General features: G+C 45.0%; 1 protein-coding gene across 1 annotated transcript in view; it reads left to right on the top strand.

Annotated features, from left to right (window-relative positions):
- The first annotated feature begins 5,860 nt into the window (after positions 1 to 5,860).
- Positions 5,861 to 17,308, top strand: part of gramd1c (GRAM domain containing 1c) — a 94,041-nt gene continuing 82,593 nt past the window's right edge. Inside the window, exons 1-3 of the mRNA XM_085998372.1 lie at positions 5,861 to 5,931; positions 12,760 to 12,855; positions 16,196 to 16,276. Of these exons, the coding sequence (XP_085854498.1) occupies positions 12,790 to 12,855; positions 16,196 to 16,276 (147 nt within the window). The 5' untranslated portion in view covers positions 5,861 to 5,931; positions 12,760 to 12,789. The remainder of the gene's footprint in view (positions 5,932 to 12,759; positions 12,856 to 16,195; positions 16,277 to 17,308) is intronic.

Raw genomic sequence — 17,308 nt, 5'->3', positions numbered from 1 at the left:
TATTGTTTTTGGGGATTCATGTGGGAAGGGCTTTTCATTTTTGTGTAATAAAAAATTATCTTTATTCATGCAGTCTCCATGGTTGTTCTTCTTAGTGTTTGTTGGCTTCGCCGGCTGAGGGCTTGCGGAGCGGCTGCATTCATCTTCCCTCATGGCCCCTGGCCATTCCCTGACAGGGGGCTTAGAAGTACCGTGTAATAAGGTGGCGTCGTGCGGCCCTTGGCCCTGGTCGCTCCCTCCTGGGAACGTACTCCTGCTCCTCCTCCTCCTCCTCCTCATGCTCCTCCTGCTCCTCCTCCTGAGGTGCTGGTCCAACGTCAGGTGGCAGTGCCCGAGTCCTGCGGATAGCCAGGTTGTGTAGCATGCTGCAAACCACCACAAATTGGGAGACCCGGTCCGGCGAATACTGGAGAGCTCCTCCGGAGCGATCAAGGCAGCGGAACCGCTGCTTGAGGACCCCAATAGTTAGCTCGATGATGTTGCGGGTGGTTTGATGGCTCTCGTTGTAGGCCTCTTCAGCAGCGGTCCTGGGCGCGCGGAGCGGGGTCATGAGCCAGGTGCACAAAGGATAGCCTTTGTCCCCGAGTAGCCATCCTCTTGGGGGAGGCTGTGCCTGGAACATGTCATGCACAGTACTCTGCCGCAGGATAAAGGCATCGTGGCTGCTGCCTGGGAAGCTGGCATTGACTGCCATGATGCGCTGCTTGTGGTCACAGACCAGCTGCACATTCAGAGAATGGTAGCCCTTCCTGTTGCGATACTGCTCGCCATGCTCCAGAGGGGCCCGCAAAGCCACATGCGTACAGTCAATGGCGCCCTGCACCAAGGGGAATTCCCCGAGTCTGGAAAATCCCAATGCGCGCTGATGCTGGCTCTCCAGGGCCATGGGGAAGGAGATGAATTGGCTTCTCCTTCTGAACAGTGCTTCGGTCACCTGGCGGATGCAGCGATGCGCGCCGTACTGGGAGGTGTTTGCTATGTCCCCAGCAGCGTATTGGAAGGAGCCGGTGGCATAGAAGTTCAATGCCACCGTCACCTTCACTTCCACCGACAGAGACGTCCTGCACCTGAGATTTGGCCGCAGATCTCGGCGAAGCAGGTGGCAGATCTCTGCAATCACCTCCTTTCGGAATCGGAGCCTTTTAACACATCGCGCGGCACTCATGTTTAGGTAGGAGCGCTGCTGGCGGTATAGCCTGACTGGGTAAGGCCTACGTGGCTGACGCCTGTAGCCCCCTCTGCCTCTAGCCAGGGCTGCCCCTCTCACAATGCGTCTGCGAGCCCTACGGACATGGAGCTGCAGCTCCGCGTTGGCACCCCATGCAACCCCCATCAAATCCTGGCAAACACTCTAATTTCCAAAAGGCCACTTGCAGCGCTCTGGCCTGAGTCCAAAAATACCTGGCTCTTGCTGCTTGAAACCAGTTAGCTATCCTCCTTGTTGTGTCTCCAGAAATGCGTTGCACAAGAGTGTTTTCTGAAAAAAGGCTGGCCTTTATACTGGAGAGTACGTCCCCTTTAATTTGCGCCCCCCGGGGCCCGCGCTGGTTGTGTTGCGTTCCTTTTTCCAAACGCTCCGGCCGCCAGCCGCACAATGGGGCGGTCCGACTGAAGTTTGGAATCGGGGCGCACAAAGGGCGTTGCACGAGGATGTGACATCATTTTCTGCGCGTGCATCCGGGCGGGCGCTAAACTTTGCGCCGGCGCTAACGGGCAACTTAATTTGGGGCGGGGCGCAAACTGCGCTGCGCCCGGGCGCTACACGCATAGCACCCGAAAAACACTTCTCTTAAGGCGCTAACTGCTGGCGCAAGCGACTGAAAATCTAGCCCATGGTTCTTTAATGTTCTGAGTTTCTGTTCGAAGTGTTAGTTTTTAACACTTTAAACTGGGTAATGGTATTGTGTTTCTCCCAAACTGCAGACTTCTTGGAAACTCCAACCTTTTGCTTCAATAGGGCCATTGTCTCAGTTTAAACAACCAGTTCCCATTTCAAAAGCTTGTATGGTGTTTACAGCTTGTGTTAACACTTCATCTTATCTCAGAAGCCTGTATTCTGTTTACAGCCTGTATCGTTGAGGCTTTTAGATTTTTAAACCCAGTATATCATGTTTTAATAAAGTCAAAATTCCGTTCTTAGGATGGTGTATTTTTCTGAAATATGGCTATTGCTTTACATTCCTACCCAGAAGTAAACAACTCCTGACAGACTTCCATTCACGCCAGTGAATTACAGGAGGCCCCACTTATCATAGAATGGTTACAGCACAGAAGGAGGCCATTTGGCCTGTCGAGCCTGTGCCGGCTCTCTGCAAGAGCAGTTATCTATAGTCTCAAAGTTGTGTTCCTAACACTGTTCAGCAGAGCTCATCTCTCAGTACATTTTCTACTCCCCCTAAACTATCTTAGCTAGAATTACACCATTTCACACACAAAAAAAGTTATTAAAATCATAAATTTTTCACAAAAAGATTCGAGTTAGCTTTTTCAATGCAATGCAACAAAATGTTAGTATCAACAACATACCGCACTCTTAGAAAGTCTAAGAGTCCAACCTGTGGCTGACTAATCTGGCAAGCTCCTGCTTTGAGTGGATTCTCCTCCTAATAAATTGGAGATATAGGAGGGAGATTTCCTTCATTCACTATTTGTAGAGTGAACTATTGGCTGTAACCCAAGTAGCTTTGTAACGTGTTACTATATAATGGCTATTTAATGTATTGCAATCATTGATTCAAGATCACTGATTATTTTTGTACGGCATATAGTTACAGACCTCCAGTCCCACATACAAGCAAAAGAATGATGAATTCAAAAAACAGTTCAAGGAACTCCCAGAGTCAGAGATACTTATAGTAGGTGAGTAATGAACATTTCTTCAAAATGAATTAAATCAACTCGGAATTTTTAACTTCTTCAAAACAGAGTGAGATTGAGACCATGTAATTTAAAGAAGAGTTACAGATTTGGGTGCAATCGGCAATCCGGGCGCAAATTGTGCTAGTTTTGAGAACTGCTTTTTTTTCTCCTGAGATTTTGCTCAAACTCATTTGCATATTGCCAAACGAAAGATCTGTCATGAACCAGCGCAATTGGGCAGCGTTTTAAAAGGTAATTTTGCTTTCAAAAATATTCCTTGATATATTTAAGAGTGTTAATGGTGCAGTTTGATTAATGAAGCTGAAAATGTTTTTTTTCACAAAAAATAGGCATTTTTAATCAGAGTGTCAATCCACCAGCTCTGAGGAACCTGATTTCAAATTGGCAGTGACTGATGCCAACGAAATGAATTGGTTGCGCATGCACAGTTTCAGTGTTTCTTTGGTTGTTCGCTAACTGAAAAGAAAATATTGTCGCCATCACAAAAATGCGGCAGATAATTCGCAGAAGCTCCATCAAAGTTTTAATAGTTCTGAGTGAAAAAAGATTGTTGGGTGAATTATACATTCATACTTAAACCAACCCGTGATAATTATGTTCCCGAGTGGAAAAAAAGCTGTTGGGTGAAACTATGCTTATTATACATGAATAATTAAACCACCACAGATTTATGCGTAGAAAACTTCTGCGCAGCTTCCGATCATTGGCAGCAGTCGCTCTGATTTTAAATTACTTAAAAAAAAATATACAACCATTTGCTAGCTATATTGGGGTACAGTAGTCAGTTTCTTAGTACTGTAAATTAAAACAAAATATTACATTCAAAAGCTTTTAAATCAAGCCTATTAGTGTCCTGCCAGTTCCACTTAGTGTATGGCCAGCAGTAAGTACTCCTGCATGAAACAAACATTCAAGGGCAAAAGTGGGTTCCACAATGCCATATTCCAACAACAACCGATCGAAGTGAGAGCGATAGGAAAGTAGCAGACCAGAATGAACCAAATTGTAACATTTGAGAGAGCAAATTTGTAGGCTTAAACCAGACCAACTTGAACCTGCCACCCCCGATTGAGCGGCAATGCATCACCATTAAATCCCTCTGCCTCCATGCGGGGTGTGCCTCATTCGCGCAGTTATTAGTCTGGTCATCCACCCCTATTATTCAAATGACCCTGTTCCTAGGATTTAGGACTGGTTCAGGGTGAGGGTGGATGTGTGGGCAAAAGTCCAACTTTGCTACCCTTCCGGCAATGGAATGGGGCTTTGTGTATATGACTGTGCAGTAAATTGCACTTACCCCAGGATTCATAGTCATAGTGAAAGTCTTCTATCCTTAGACATGTTTATTGGTGAATCGCAGCCTCCAGTAGAGGGCTTTCAGCATGAGGAAAGAATTGGAATACATTCATGCCTACTGGCCGCCCCCTGTATTCCCATATGATGAATGCAACTTTTGGCCATATTTATGTTTTTGGCATGACTGAAAATGTCACACCTAGGATTTATTCAGTGTTGAGAGCTTTGCTCATATAAGGGTAAATTTTGTGAATCTGCATTGCTAGAACAGGGCTTCACCTGCCGGGAGCAGATATCGGGGATTCAAGCTGTGAAGTCAGCGAGCCCTACAGGATTCTCTGTCCACTGCAGGGCTGGAAAATCCTGCAGGGCTGTCTGATCTCCATACCTACAGGCCCAGCGTGCAAAGCTCTATGGCAAGAGTGCAAATTCATAAAATTAACCCTATAGAGTTCTTGATTAACTGCTAGCATGCCCTCAGCCTCAAAAGGAAGATTCCTGTGGATTAATAAGGCCATCTCCCTCTTACCACTTTTGCGAGGAAGAGGAATTAAGTGCAGACCCGTAATGATTCACCCAGCATCTACAGGGATGTTCATGCTTCATGTTATTAATGTGGGTATTGAAAAAATGCTGTATCACCCTATTGTGGGTGAAAGCAAGACCTTTTGACAGGAAATTGAAAGATACAAAACAATCCACAAAATCTCAAAATCAATTGCTACAGAGATAACGCTGGCATATGTGTAGACTGAAAGAGTTTCTTGGAATGAAGTTTGACTTGCTGGGAAAGGGACAAAGCTCAACTTCACAAAAAAAAGTAGATATCAAATCTGTACATGTTGTGGAGTATTTTAAACCAACACTCGACACAAGGTTTTAGATCGATACTCAAGTGGTGGGGAGACAGTCTGCTCTGTCTTAGCCAGACCTTTCCAAATTGCCACAGCAAACACTGCACTCTTATACATTACAATACACACGGCCACCTCATGCACAATTCATTCCTGCCACCCGATTGGATCCTGGCCCACATGCATCTTCACTGATTGGTTGCCTATGCCGCGTTACAGTAAAGTACCGCCTTTATTATCGGAAAAGTATATGTCAAGCTGTTGTTGCACCTATGACCTTTGTTTATGCCAAATGAGGTACTCATTGTCCTCCTTTCCTGCCTCTCTAGGCTTCTTTCATTGTTTTACTTTCTTGCCAGAACAGAACTTACATCCTCTTAGGCCTCTTATGGTTTCCACATCCGACTATGTCATCAACTTAGAAAAAGCTCACTACTGCAAAAGGCCTATTAGATTATTGTCTTTCTTACACCATTCAGTGAAACTGCCAGCGATGTCAGTTTCCCCACTGCAGTACAAGTCATGGATTTCCCTGGACAAAGCTTAAAGGTTCTCAGGTGGTGTTCTTGGGTGAATGGTTTCTGAAATATATATCAAGAAACATTTAAAATCTGTTTATAATGAATGACTTTTAAAATTATTTATTAAATATGCCTTTCTTTCCAGGAACAGAATAAACTACAGAATATTTACACAATAGTATTTGAATGCCTTAAGAGTTTCTGAAAGACTTAGCTCCCAACACTGGATTGTCTGCTCCTACTTTCTTTACTTGAATCCACTTTCTGTTGACATAGATCATGCATGTGCATTGCAGAAGGACATATTGCTTCACGGACGTTTATACCTCACTGAGAACTGGCTTTGCTTTCATAGCAACATCTTTCGTTGGGAAACATCTGTGAGTAATTTTTCATGGAGAGGGTGTGCCAAGTGTCTAATTTGAGTATGCTTAAAAATGGATCATATCTGCTATTTGCCTTCTTTAGAGTATTAACAGCTTCCAAGTCAAATGTAAAGCATGTAATAGGCAATGCAATAACTCTAGTAATGGCCAAACAGTTACCCTTTGCTGAAGCATATTGTAGGGTATATTTTCTGCTGCTATCTGCTGGCGGCTGGCTGTTTAATGTCGCCAAGCACTTCCTGTAACAGGATTGACATGTTACCTCCTTCTACAAGGATATAAGGGGGGAAAATTTCAGTTGATTTGCGCCTCCCAGGGCAACTAACGCCTGGGCGTGGGGCCGCTAACGCCTCCCATGAAATTCAGCAGGAGGTTAGCAGCGGCGGTAACCGTTAGCGCCCCGCGTTGCTGCACCTCCGGCAATGACGTCATTGCCGTGTGCAGCGCCCCGCTCTCGCCACGGCCGAGATTTTCGTTCGAGCCCCCTGACTTATTACCGGACACTATGTCCGACAGGGTCAAGGGCGCCTACCTGCGGCCGGGGCGGCGCAAATTAAAGGGGAGGAGCCGGGCGGCCATTTTTGTTGCTGGCCGCCTGCCAGCACCTGCCCCAGTTGCTGTCTCCGGCCTCCTGTGCAGTCCCCCCCCACGGGGTGCCGGCTGCGCTCTGTGAGCCCGTCACTTCTCTTGAGTGCCGGGCTATTTTGCCGGCACTCCAATCCCTGGTGGCCCAGCTGGGCCCCGGGTCGCACTCTTTAAGAAGGGGAGGAAGGCCTGCATGTAGCACCGTGATATTCACTCGCAGTGCCCCAAGAGGGAGGCGGGGTGCTTCCAGTAGTGCCCCGCCTCCCTCTTGGGGCGCTACCAGTGAAATTCGAGTGCGGGGGGCGCTAACTTTTTCGAGGCACTAAAAGTAGTGCTCTGGTGAAGTTAGCGCCCCAAAGGGGGCGCGACCCAATTTTGCTCCCAAGATGTTCCTGAAACAGCTACTGTGATGGCTGCCTAGGCCCATTCTCTTTCTGGCTTGGTTTGAGTCATTCAAGTGGGCTGGATGGCACGGATGGTGAGTTGACTCACCACTCCCACAACTCGCCATCAACTCAGCTGTTTCTGCCAGCAGTGAGCAGTTATTATTAGTAGTATCAGCCGTGGTTCAGCGGGTAGCACTCTTGCTTTTGTCAGAAGGTTGTGGGTTTAAGTCCCACTCCTGGAACTTGAGCACATACTCTAGGCTGACACTCCAGTGTGGTACTGTCGGAGGTGCCGTCTTTTGGATGAGATGTTAAACCAAGGCTCTGTTTACTCTCTCAGGTGGATGTGAAAGTTCCATGGGTACTATTTCGAAGAAGAGCAGGGAAGTTCTCCCCGGTGTCCTGGCCAATATTTATCCCTTAGCTGACATCACTAAAACAGATTATCTGGTCATTATCACATTGCTATTTGTGGGAGCTTGCTGTGCACAAATGGGCTGCCGCGTTTCCTACATTACAACAGTGACTCCACTTCAAAAGTACTTCATTGGCTGTAAAGCACATTGGGACGTCCTGAGGTTATGAAAGGCGCTATAGAAATGCAAGTCTTTCCTTCTTTCATTCATCTCACTTATCCGTGGCTTTTTGCTGAGACTGGGGGCAGGAAAAAGGACAACCATCAATGTTTGATCAGCAACTGACGGATGCAAGTCACAAAGGCTGAATCTGAGGATGCTTTCATCCTCCACGGAAGTTCAGCACTTCATGATGCTGAGGCAATCAGTTAACTGTAATTAGCTGTTTTATGAATATGATTTTTGAGCCAATTGGGTGGAGTTTGGGTAACAGATACTTTTCATGAGTGACATTTCAAAGTATGATGGACACTTTAGCACACCCTAAGGACATGCGCTGGTTGCAAGAGTTTTATTTATATAGAGATGAGTTGGGACGCAATTTAGGTGCTGTGATCAAGCAGAGTTTTGACTTATTGACACCAGCAGGTCATTTACCTGGTGGGTAGAGTAGGCTGGAACACACTTTGGTAGGAAGAATAGAAAAACAGAATATTTTTTAAATGGTGAGAAACTATTAAATGTTGATGTTCAGGAAACACAGAGGCCTAGAAATTCAGTGGGCTGCGCCACCCGTTAGCGCCTTAAGAGGGCGCTAAGTGGGTCGGAAGCCACTGGCCACGCCTCCCGCTAAATTCAGCGGGACGCTAATGGCGGCGCTAACCGTTAGCGCTGCGCCGCTACCGATGACGTCATCGGTGTGCGCAGTGCCCCGCTAACGCCCCGATCGCGATATTTAGATGCGCCCCCTGCTTTAACGCTGGGCGCTATTTGCGACCGGTTCAGGGGGGCCTATCTGCGGCGGTAGAGGCGCTAATTAAAGGAGAGGTGCGGGGCGGCCATTTTTTTTACTGGCCGCCTGCCAGCACCTCTCCGCGCTGCCGTCCCCAGCCTCCTGAGCCCCCCCCCCCCCCCGCGGAGTGCCAACTGCGTTCCAAGAGCCCGGCACTTCTCCTTGGTGCCGGGCTCTTTTGCCGGCACTCACGATCCTTGATCGCGCTGCAGAAGGCCCCTCCCCTTTAAGAAGGGGAGGAAGGTCTGCAGTACCGCAGCGCGCCGTGCCGCAGCATGTGGCGCTGCGGCACGTTGCGCAGCGATATTCAGCTGCAGCGCCCCAAGAGGGATGCGGGGTGCCTCCAGTAGCGCCGCGCTTCCCTCTGGGGCGCGCAAACTGAATTTCCGGCGGGCGGCCGCGACTGCTTCTGGGGCGCTACTTTAAGCGCCCTGGTGAGGCTGGCGCCCCAAACGGGGCTATAGTGAACTTCTAGGCCAGAGAGTTCGCATACAGGTACAGCAAGCAATTAGGAAGGCAAATAGCATGTTGGCCTTTATTGCAAGGGGGTTGGAATACAAGAGTAATGCAACAATTGTACAGGGCCTTGGTGAGACCACACCTGGAGTATTGTGCACAGTTTTGGTCTCCTTATCTGAGGAAGGATATACTTGCCTTGGAGGCGGTGCAACAAAGGTTCACTAGATTGATTCCTGGGATGGGAGGGTTGTCCTATGAGGAGAGATTGAGTAGATTGTGCCGATACTCTCTGGAGTTTAGAAGAATGAGAGGCGATTTCATTGAAACACATAAGATCCTGAGGGGGATTGGCAGGGTAGATGCTGAGAAGTTTTTCCCCTGGCTGGAGAGTCTCGAACTAGGGGGCATAGTTTCAGGATAAGGGGTCGGCCATTTGATACTGAGATGAGGAGGAATTTCTTCACTCTGAGGGTTGTGAGTCTTTGGAATTCTATACCCCAAAGGGCTGTGGACGCTCAATTGTTGAGTATATTCAAGGCTGAGATAGGTAGATTTTTGGACTCTAGGGGAATCAAGGGATATGGAGATGGGGCAGCAAAGTGGAGTTGAGATTGAAGATCGGCCATGATCTTACTGAATGGCGGAGGAGGCCTGAGGAGCCATATGGCTTACTCCTGCTCCTAATTCTTACGTTCTTATGTTCTTATGAGTTATTTAAATTCACAGTTTATCATAGTGTTTGCTAGTGCTGTTGGGGAGGGTTTAAACTAAAATGGCGGGGGGTTGGGAACCTGTGCAGGGAGACAGAGGAAAGGGAAGCAAGGATAGAAACAAAAGATAGGAAGGAGAAAAGCAAAAGTGGAAGGCAGAGAAATCAAGGGTGTAAATCAAACAGGGCTACAGAAAATAATAATTCTAAAAGGACTAAGAGTGTTAAAAAAAACAATCCTGAAGGCTTTGTGTCTTAATGCGAGGAGCATTCGTAATAAGGTGGATGAATTAGCTGCGCAAATAGATGTAAACGGATATGATATAATTGGGATTACGGAGACATGGCTCCAGGGTGACCAAGGCTGGGAATTCAACATCCAGGGGTATTCAATATTCAGGAAGGACAGGCAAAAAGTAAAAGGAGGTGGGGTAGCATTGCTGGTTAAAGAGGAGATTAACACAATAGTAAGGAAGGATATTAGCTCTGATGATGTGGAATCTGTATGGGTAGAGCTGAGAAATACCAAGGGGCAGAAAATGTTAGTGGGAATTGTATACAGACCCCCAAACAGTAATGCTGAGGTTGGGGATGGCATTAAACGGGAAATTAGAGACACGTGCAATAAGGGCACAGCAGTTATCATGGGTGACTTTAATCTACATATAGATTGGGCTAACCAAATTAGTAACAATACTGTGGAGGAGGAATTCCTAGAGTGTATACGGGATGGTTTCCTGGACCAATATGTTGAGGAACCAACTGGAGATCAGGTCATCTTAGACTGGGTATTATGTAATGAGAAAGGATTAATTAGCAATCTTGTTGTGCGAGGCCCCTTGGGTCGGAGCGATCATAATATGATAGAATTCTTCATTAAAATGGAGAGTGAAGTAGTTGACTCAGAGACTAGGGTCCTGAATTTAAATAAAGGAAACTACGATGGTCTGAGGAGCGAGTTGGCTAGGATGGATTGGGGAACGTTACTTAAAGGGTTGACGGTGGATAGGCAATGGCAAACATTTAAAGATCGCATGGATGAACTACAGAATTTGTTCATCCCTGTTTGGCATAAAAATAAAACAAAAAAGGTGACTCAACCGTGGCTAACAAGGGAAATTAGGGATAGCATAAGATCCAAGGAGAGGACATATAAATTGGCCAGAAAAAGCAGCAAACCTGAAGATTGGGAGCAGTTTAGGATTCAGCAAAGGAGGACAAAGGGATTAATTAAGAGGGGGAAAATAGAATGTGAGAGTAAGCTTTCAGGGAACATAAAAACTGACTGTAAAAGCTTCTATAGACATGTGAAGAGAAAAAGATTGGTGAAGTCAAGCGTAGGTCCCTTGCAGTCAGAATCAGGGGAATTTATAATGGGGAACAAAGAAATGGCAGACCAATTAAATACATACTTTGGTTCTGTCTTCACAAAGGAGGATACAAATAACCTCCCAGAGATGTCGAGGAACATAGGGTCCAATGAGAGGGAGGAACGGAATGAAATCAGTATTTGTAGGGAAATAGTGTTAAGGAAATTGACGGGATTGAAGGCCGATAAATCCCCAGGGCCTGATAATCTACATCCTCGGGTACTTAAGGAAGTGGCCCTACAAATAGTAGATGCATTGCTGGTCATCTTCCAAAATTATATAGACTCTGGAACAGTTCCCATGGATTGGAGGGTAGCTAATGTAACCCCACTATTTAAAAACAGTGGTAGAGAGAAAACGTGGAATTATAGACCAGTAAGCCTGACGTCGGTAGTGGGGAAAATGCTAGAGTCCATTATAAAAGATGTAATAGCAGAGCACTTGGAAAACAGTGACAGGATTGGACAAAGTCAACATGGATTTACAAAAGGTAAATCATGCTTGACTAATCTACTGGAATTTTTTGAGGATGTAACTGGTAGAATAGATAAGGGAGAACCAGTGGATGTGGTGTATTTGGACTTTCAGAAGGCTTTCGATAAGGTCCCACATAAGAGATTAGCGTGCAAAATTAAGGCACATGGGATTGGGGGCAAGGTACTGACTTGGATAGAGAACTGGTTGGCAGACAGGAAGCAAAGTGTTGGAATAAACGGGTCTTTTTCCGAGTGGCAGGCAGTGACTAGTGGGGTACCGCAGGGATCGGTGCTAGGACCCCAGCTATTCACAATATATATTAATGATCTAGACAAGGGAACTAGATGTAATATCTCCAAGTTTGCAGACGACACAAAGGTGGGTGGGCGTGTGTGCTGTGAGGAGGATGCAGAGAAACTTCAGTATGATTTGGACAGGTTGGGTGATTGGGCAGATGCATGGCAGATGCAGTATAATGTGGATAAATGCGAGGTTATCCACTTTGGTGGCAAAAACAGGAAGGCAGATTATTATCTGAATGGCAATAGATTGGGAAAAGGGGAAGTGCAACGAGACCTGGGTGTCCTTGTGCACCAGTCGCTGAAGGTAAGCATGCAGGTGCAGCAGGCGGTTAAGAAGGCAAATGGTATGTTGGCCTCCATAGCGAGAGGATTCGAGTATAAGAGCAAGGATGTCTTGCTGCAGTTGTACAGGGCCTTGGTGAGACCACAGCTTGAGTATTGTGTGCAGTTTTGGTCGCCTTATCTGAGAAAGGATGTTCTTGCCATGGAGGGAGTGCAGCGAAGGTTCACCAGACTGATACTTGGGATGGCAGGAATGATGTATGAGGAGAGATTGGGTCGATTAGGCTTATATTCGCTAGAGTTTAGAAGAATGAGAGCGGATCTCATTGAAACTTATAAAATTCTAACAGGACTAGACAGACTAGATGCAGGAAGGATGTTCCCGATGACGGGGGAGTCCAGAACCAGGGGTCACAGTCTTAGGATAAGGGGTAGGCCATTTAGGACTCAGATGAGGAGGAATTTCTTTACCCAGAGAGTGGTGAACCTGTGGAATTCTCTACCACAGAAGGCAGTAGAGGCCAATACATTAAATATATTCAAGAACGAGTTAGATATATTTCTTAAGGCTAAAGGGATCAAGGGATATGGGGAGAAGGCAGGGACAGGGTACTGAATTTGGATGATCAGCCAGGATCTCATTAAATGGCAGAGAAGGCTCGAGGGGCTGACTGGCCTACTCCTGCTCCTTTCCTATCTTCTATGTAAGTATAACCTTTCTACTTTTCCTATGAGTTTTGAAACATTTTAAGTGAGTGGTAGTCATTGTGCTTTTGCATTGCCCATAGTTAGCATTTCACACAGTATCACAAATCATTATTAAAACAAAATGGCTCCATTACTCGATCTGTACATTTATTCATTGATAAATCTTCCTTTTACAGATTACAATTCCCTTGAAGGAGATTACCTCCATGACAAAAGAGAAAACAGCAAGATTGATACCCAATGCTATTCAGATCTGTACAGCAACTGATAAGGTAACATTTTATCTGATATAAATGTTTTCAGTATTGTGGCATAATGCTTAATTTATAAGGCAAACCATTTGAATCATGGACCAGAAGCGGTAAGAAGTACAAGCACACAACTAATGGGACCTAAGAATATTGAGATACTCAGCCTTGAAAAGGTCCTACAACATAGATATTTTGTAGGAATAAAAAGATAAAGAGGAACCATATTTTCCTCCCATTGATAATTTGATTAAGCAAGCTAAAAAGGGGTGTAATGCTGACAGAAGTGTTTAACACTGCTCCAATGATCTGTCCATGGAGGTCAAGGTTTCAACTGCACTGGAATTATGCATTGGGATCCTTCCCATCTAGTACAGGGGATCTCTGCAACATTTCACAGTGTACAATCAAGTTGCAACAAGCTGGTGACCGATGGACTATTCACTAGAGTTGGCCAGTTTATTTTTAGTTTCCCATGGATGCAGCTTCTCAACGTGGGAGGGCATTGATTGAGCTGTTTAGAATGGGAACGAAAGAAAGACTTACATTTATATAGCGCCTTTCACGACCACCGGACGCCCCAGCGCACTTTACAGCCAATGAAGTTTTTTTGAAGTGTAGTCTCTATTGTAATGTAGGAAACGCAGCAGCCAATTTGCACACAGCAAGTTCCCACAAACAGCAATGTGATAATGACCAGATAATCCTGTTTTTGTTATGTTGATTGAGGGATAAATATTGGGAGGCATCCTAAGGATGCAAGGGCCTGTGGACTGCACTCACGTGGCTATCAGAACACCAGTAAAAGAGACAGTGGCATACATTAACAGAAAGGGATATCATTTTTAAACGTGCAGCTGATATGTGACCACAGGCATAAGACCCTGCAGGTCAATGCGAGGTATCCTGGCAGGTGCCATGATGCATTTATAATGAGGCAGTCACCTGTGTAGTTGATCCGAGGCCAAGTGGTTACTTAGAGATAAGGGTTACCCTTTTCAGACATGTCTACTGACCACAGTCAGTATTCTTCACAGTGATGCTGAGGAGATGTACAACAAGGCCGAAGCAACCACCAGAATCATAATCGAATGCACCTTTGGAATACTGAAAGCACCATTTCACTGTCTGGACAGGTTCAGTGGTGCTCTACAATAGGCTGTAGCACAAATATTGAGAATAGCCATTGCCTGATGCATCCAGCAGCGGGCGGAGGAGGAACCACTGTGGGAAAGGGAGGAGGACGTGGAAGTAAATACTGACGGGACGGAGAAAGACCATGATCCCGAGACGTATTATGTGCCTGGTCCAAGAAATGTCAGAGGTCCTCTGTTAAGGGACAGGTTCTCATGGAGAAAGTAATGAATTTATATATTCATGGAGACATTCAGACCCCAATATCTGTAATTGCCAATATCTCCCCACAACATTGCAAGCTCAACTTTACAGTTATTTGGAACGTTCCAATAACAAGCCAAACATCATCATCTCCCTTTCCCACAACACTCAGTACTGCCAAGGGAATAAAAGCTGGAAAAGTATAATTAAAATTTATTACATCAACATGTGTCATAAGGCACAGAAGTTCCTCAGTCTTTATAGTGCTTCCCCTTTGTGCCTCTACGTGATATAATACTTTGCGCGAACTATGAACTTCTTCTAGATGCCATCTGAATGAGCGAGGTGAGCCAATTGTGATCTGGAATGCGCTGCCTGAAAGGGCGGTGGAAGCAGATTCAATAGTAACTTTCAAAAGGGAATTGGATAAATAAATGAAGGGGAAAGCATTGCAGGGCTCTGGGGGAAAGAGCAGGGGGAGTGGGACTACTTGGAGAGCTCTTTCAAGGAGCCGGCACAGCACGATGAGCCCAATAACGTCCTTCTGTGCTGTATGATTTTATGATTGATCAGCTGCTCTTTTGTCTGTCTGAGCATCATGTGACTGATGTGGTTGCTGTCTCTGGTAGCCACAGTCCTGAGAAGAACCAGTATCTGCAAATCAGACTATTTGAGGATGGTTTTTATTTATAACTATAGTTCCAACTACCACTCAAATCAATAATATTCTTAAACATTGAGGCCAGCGTTCATAGTTTATCAAGCATACAGTACACACAATAGTACTTAACATACACTTAACAGATAACACTTACAACCACACCAGGGCATGGATAGGTTGGAGACTCAAACGTGTTGCAGTTATGAGCTCAGCATACAGGTCGAGCAGACCTTTGTGGATCCAAATAGTCATTACCATCTGACACTTTTTATACATTTCTGTCACCCCCGACCCTGTGACAATTCGTTGCTTTATGTCATTATACAATAGTTAAAATACAACTCCATATAAGGAGAATTTAATTGAACTTATCCCTTATCAGTAACTTTAGTTAATAAGTTGGTTTCCTTTCTTAACAAGCTCTCTTTCTGTTATAGCCAACATTCACCAACCAACACACCAAAAATACATCAACTGGTCATTTGTTTCATTGCTCCTTGTGGGGTCTTGCTGTGCATAGATTGGCTACATAACAACAGTAACAGTATTTTTAAAAATTGTGTTGAGATGTGATAAGATACAAAATAAATCAAATCAAATCAACTTTTATTGTCATTGTTAGTGCACAAGTGCAGTACAACGAAATGTAGGCTTGCAGCTCCCGAGAGTGTACAATTTGGATTAGGACACTTAAACATTTCAACATACATTTGTACATATATATTAGCATAAATATGACCATAATAAAGTGCATCGGCAGATGTGCAGGCTTTAGTGTTTATTTGTGGAGTTCAGTAGGATGACAGCCCTGGGAAAGAAGCTGTTCCTAAATCTGGTCGTACGGGTGCGAATGCATCTGTAGCGTCTTCCAGATGGTAGGAGGCCGAACAGACTGTGGCTGGGGTGGGTAGGGTCTTTGATGATGGACCGTGCCCTCCGTAGGCAGCGTTTCTGATATATATGTTCTATGGTCGGTAGCCGGGTGCCGGTAATGCGTTGGGCAGTTTTGACTACCCGCTGCAGGGCTTTCCGGTCATGGGAGCTACAGCTGCCATACCATACTGTGATACAGTTTGTCAGGATGCTCTCTATAGTGCAGCGGTAGAAGTTAGAGAGGATCGGATTAGAGAGGATAGAGAGAATGCGCCTTTCTATAAAACTAATCTTAAAGGGACATTCAAGGGTAAATTTACAATTTTTGAAAAGGATTTAGTGCGGTTTGACCTTATTATTGATTTTGAGTGGGGTCCACTATATAAAATATATAATGAGATGCCGTTGTTTCTATTTACAAATATATTTATAGATAGTGCTGGGCACCAACTTCAAGCTCAGCAGTGAAATATTTTGTTGTTATTTCCCCAGCTTCACTTCACATCCCTTGCTGCGAGAGAGGAAGCTTATCTCAGTATCTTTCGAATGTGGCAAAACACACTCCTCAACAAGGTAAAAACAGCGACCTTAATATTTACCTGAAAGACAGGCAATCTCCCGTAATAGCAGCAAGGTATCAGATGCACCACTGAAATAAGAGGTGGAGGTGGATGAGTGATTATACAGTGGAATGAAACTTGGAAATAAGGGTCTGGAAAGGACATACAGCGTTGTAAGGACAATTTTATGAGTTTGACAATTCATTTGAAAATCACGGGCAAGGCAGGCGCAGTTTATGATTTGCGCTGGCGGCAAGCGAGGTGATAGATATACAGTATGATGCAGCAGCTTGTATTCTTAGCAAAAGCTTTAACTTGTAAGAATGAAAAGCAGTAAAAAAAAAATGAAGTAGCAATTGTTAGTTGTGGTTTGCTTTGCCATATCATATTGTGCTTTCCACGTGCAATACATAGAGAAAAGTAATACTTTTCTGATGCCTGAGTAACATAATGGACCAGATTTTCCAGCAGTGGTGCAAAGGGGCAACTTAGACCGTAAATTTTCCTGATCTCGCCATTGATAACTTGCTCCATAATTTTCCTGTCTTTGTAATTAGAATATGCCACAGCGAGCACAGCGCCGAATCAGAAGCATCGGGCAGGGGACAATGTACTGATCCCGCCGCTAACGGAGCAATGTATCTTTGCACTCAATAGCGTGCTACATAAAATGTACTTTTTGCCCAAAACACGATACAAAAATAAGACTAAGGTGGTTTTAAAATACAGCAACAGCAAAGCAGAGTGGCTGAAAATGGAAAAAGCTGATTTCAAAAGTCTTGCCTACAATAATATTACTTGTTCCATTATCAAAGACACAAACCCATGTGAAATTGGTTGAGAAATCGGCTGGGTTTTTGACACTTTGGTTAATTAAACTGAAAATTACATTTTTTTTCCCCAATTAGCCACTCGGTGAGGGTTTTCTTTGGAATTATGCAGGTAACGGTTAATCTAGGGGTGAATTGTAGAGCTGTGATTGACAATGGAAAAAGTGATAATAGGAGGTTGAGCCATTTTATTTATGGCTGCTTGTTGTACAGGC

The sequence above is a fragment of the Somniosus microcephalus genome, chromosome 10, assembly GCF_052327205.1.
Source record: "Somniosus microcephalus isolate GS21.2 chromosome 10, FLI_Smic_1.0, whole genome shotgun sequence".
Taxonomy (NCBI): domain Eukaryota; kingdom Metazoa; phylum Chordata; class Chondrichthyes; order Squaliformes; family Somniosidae; genus Somniosus; species Somniosus microcephalus.
The sequence above is the reverse complement of the archived record's forward strand: the minus strand, read 5'-3'. Positions and strand labels throughout refer to the sequence as shown.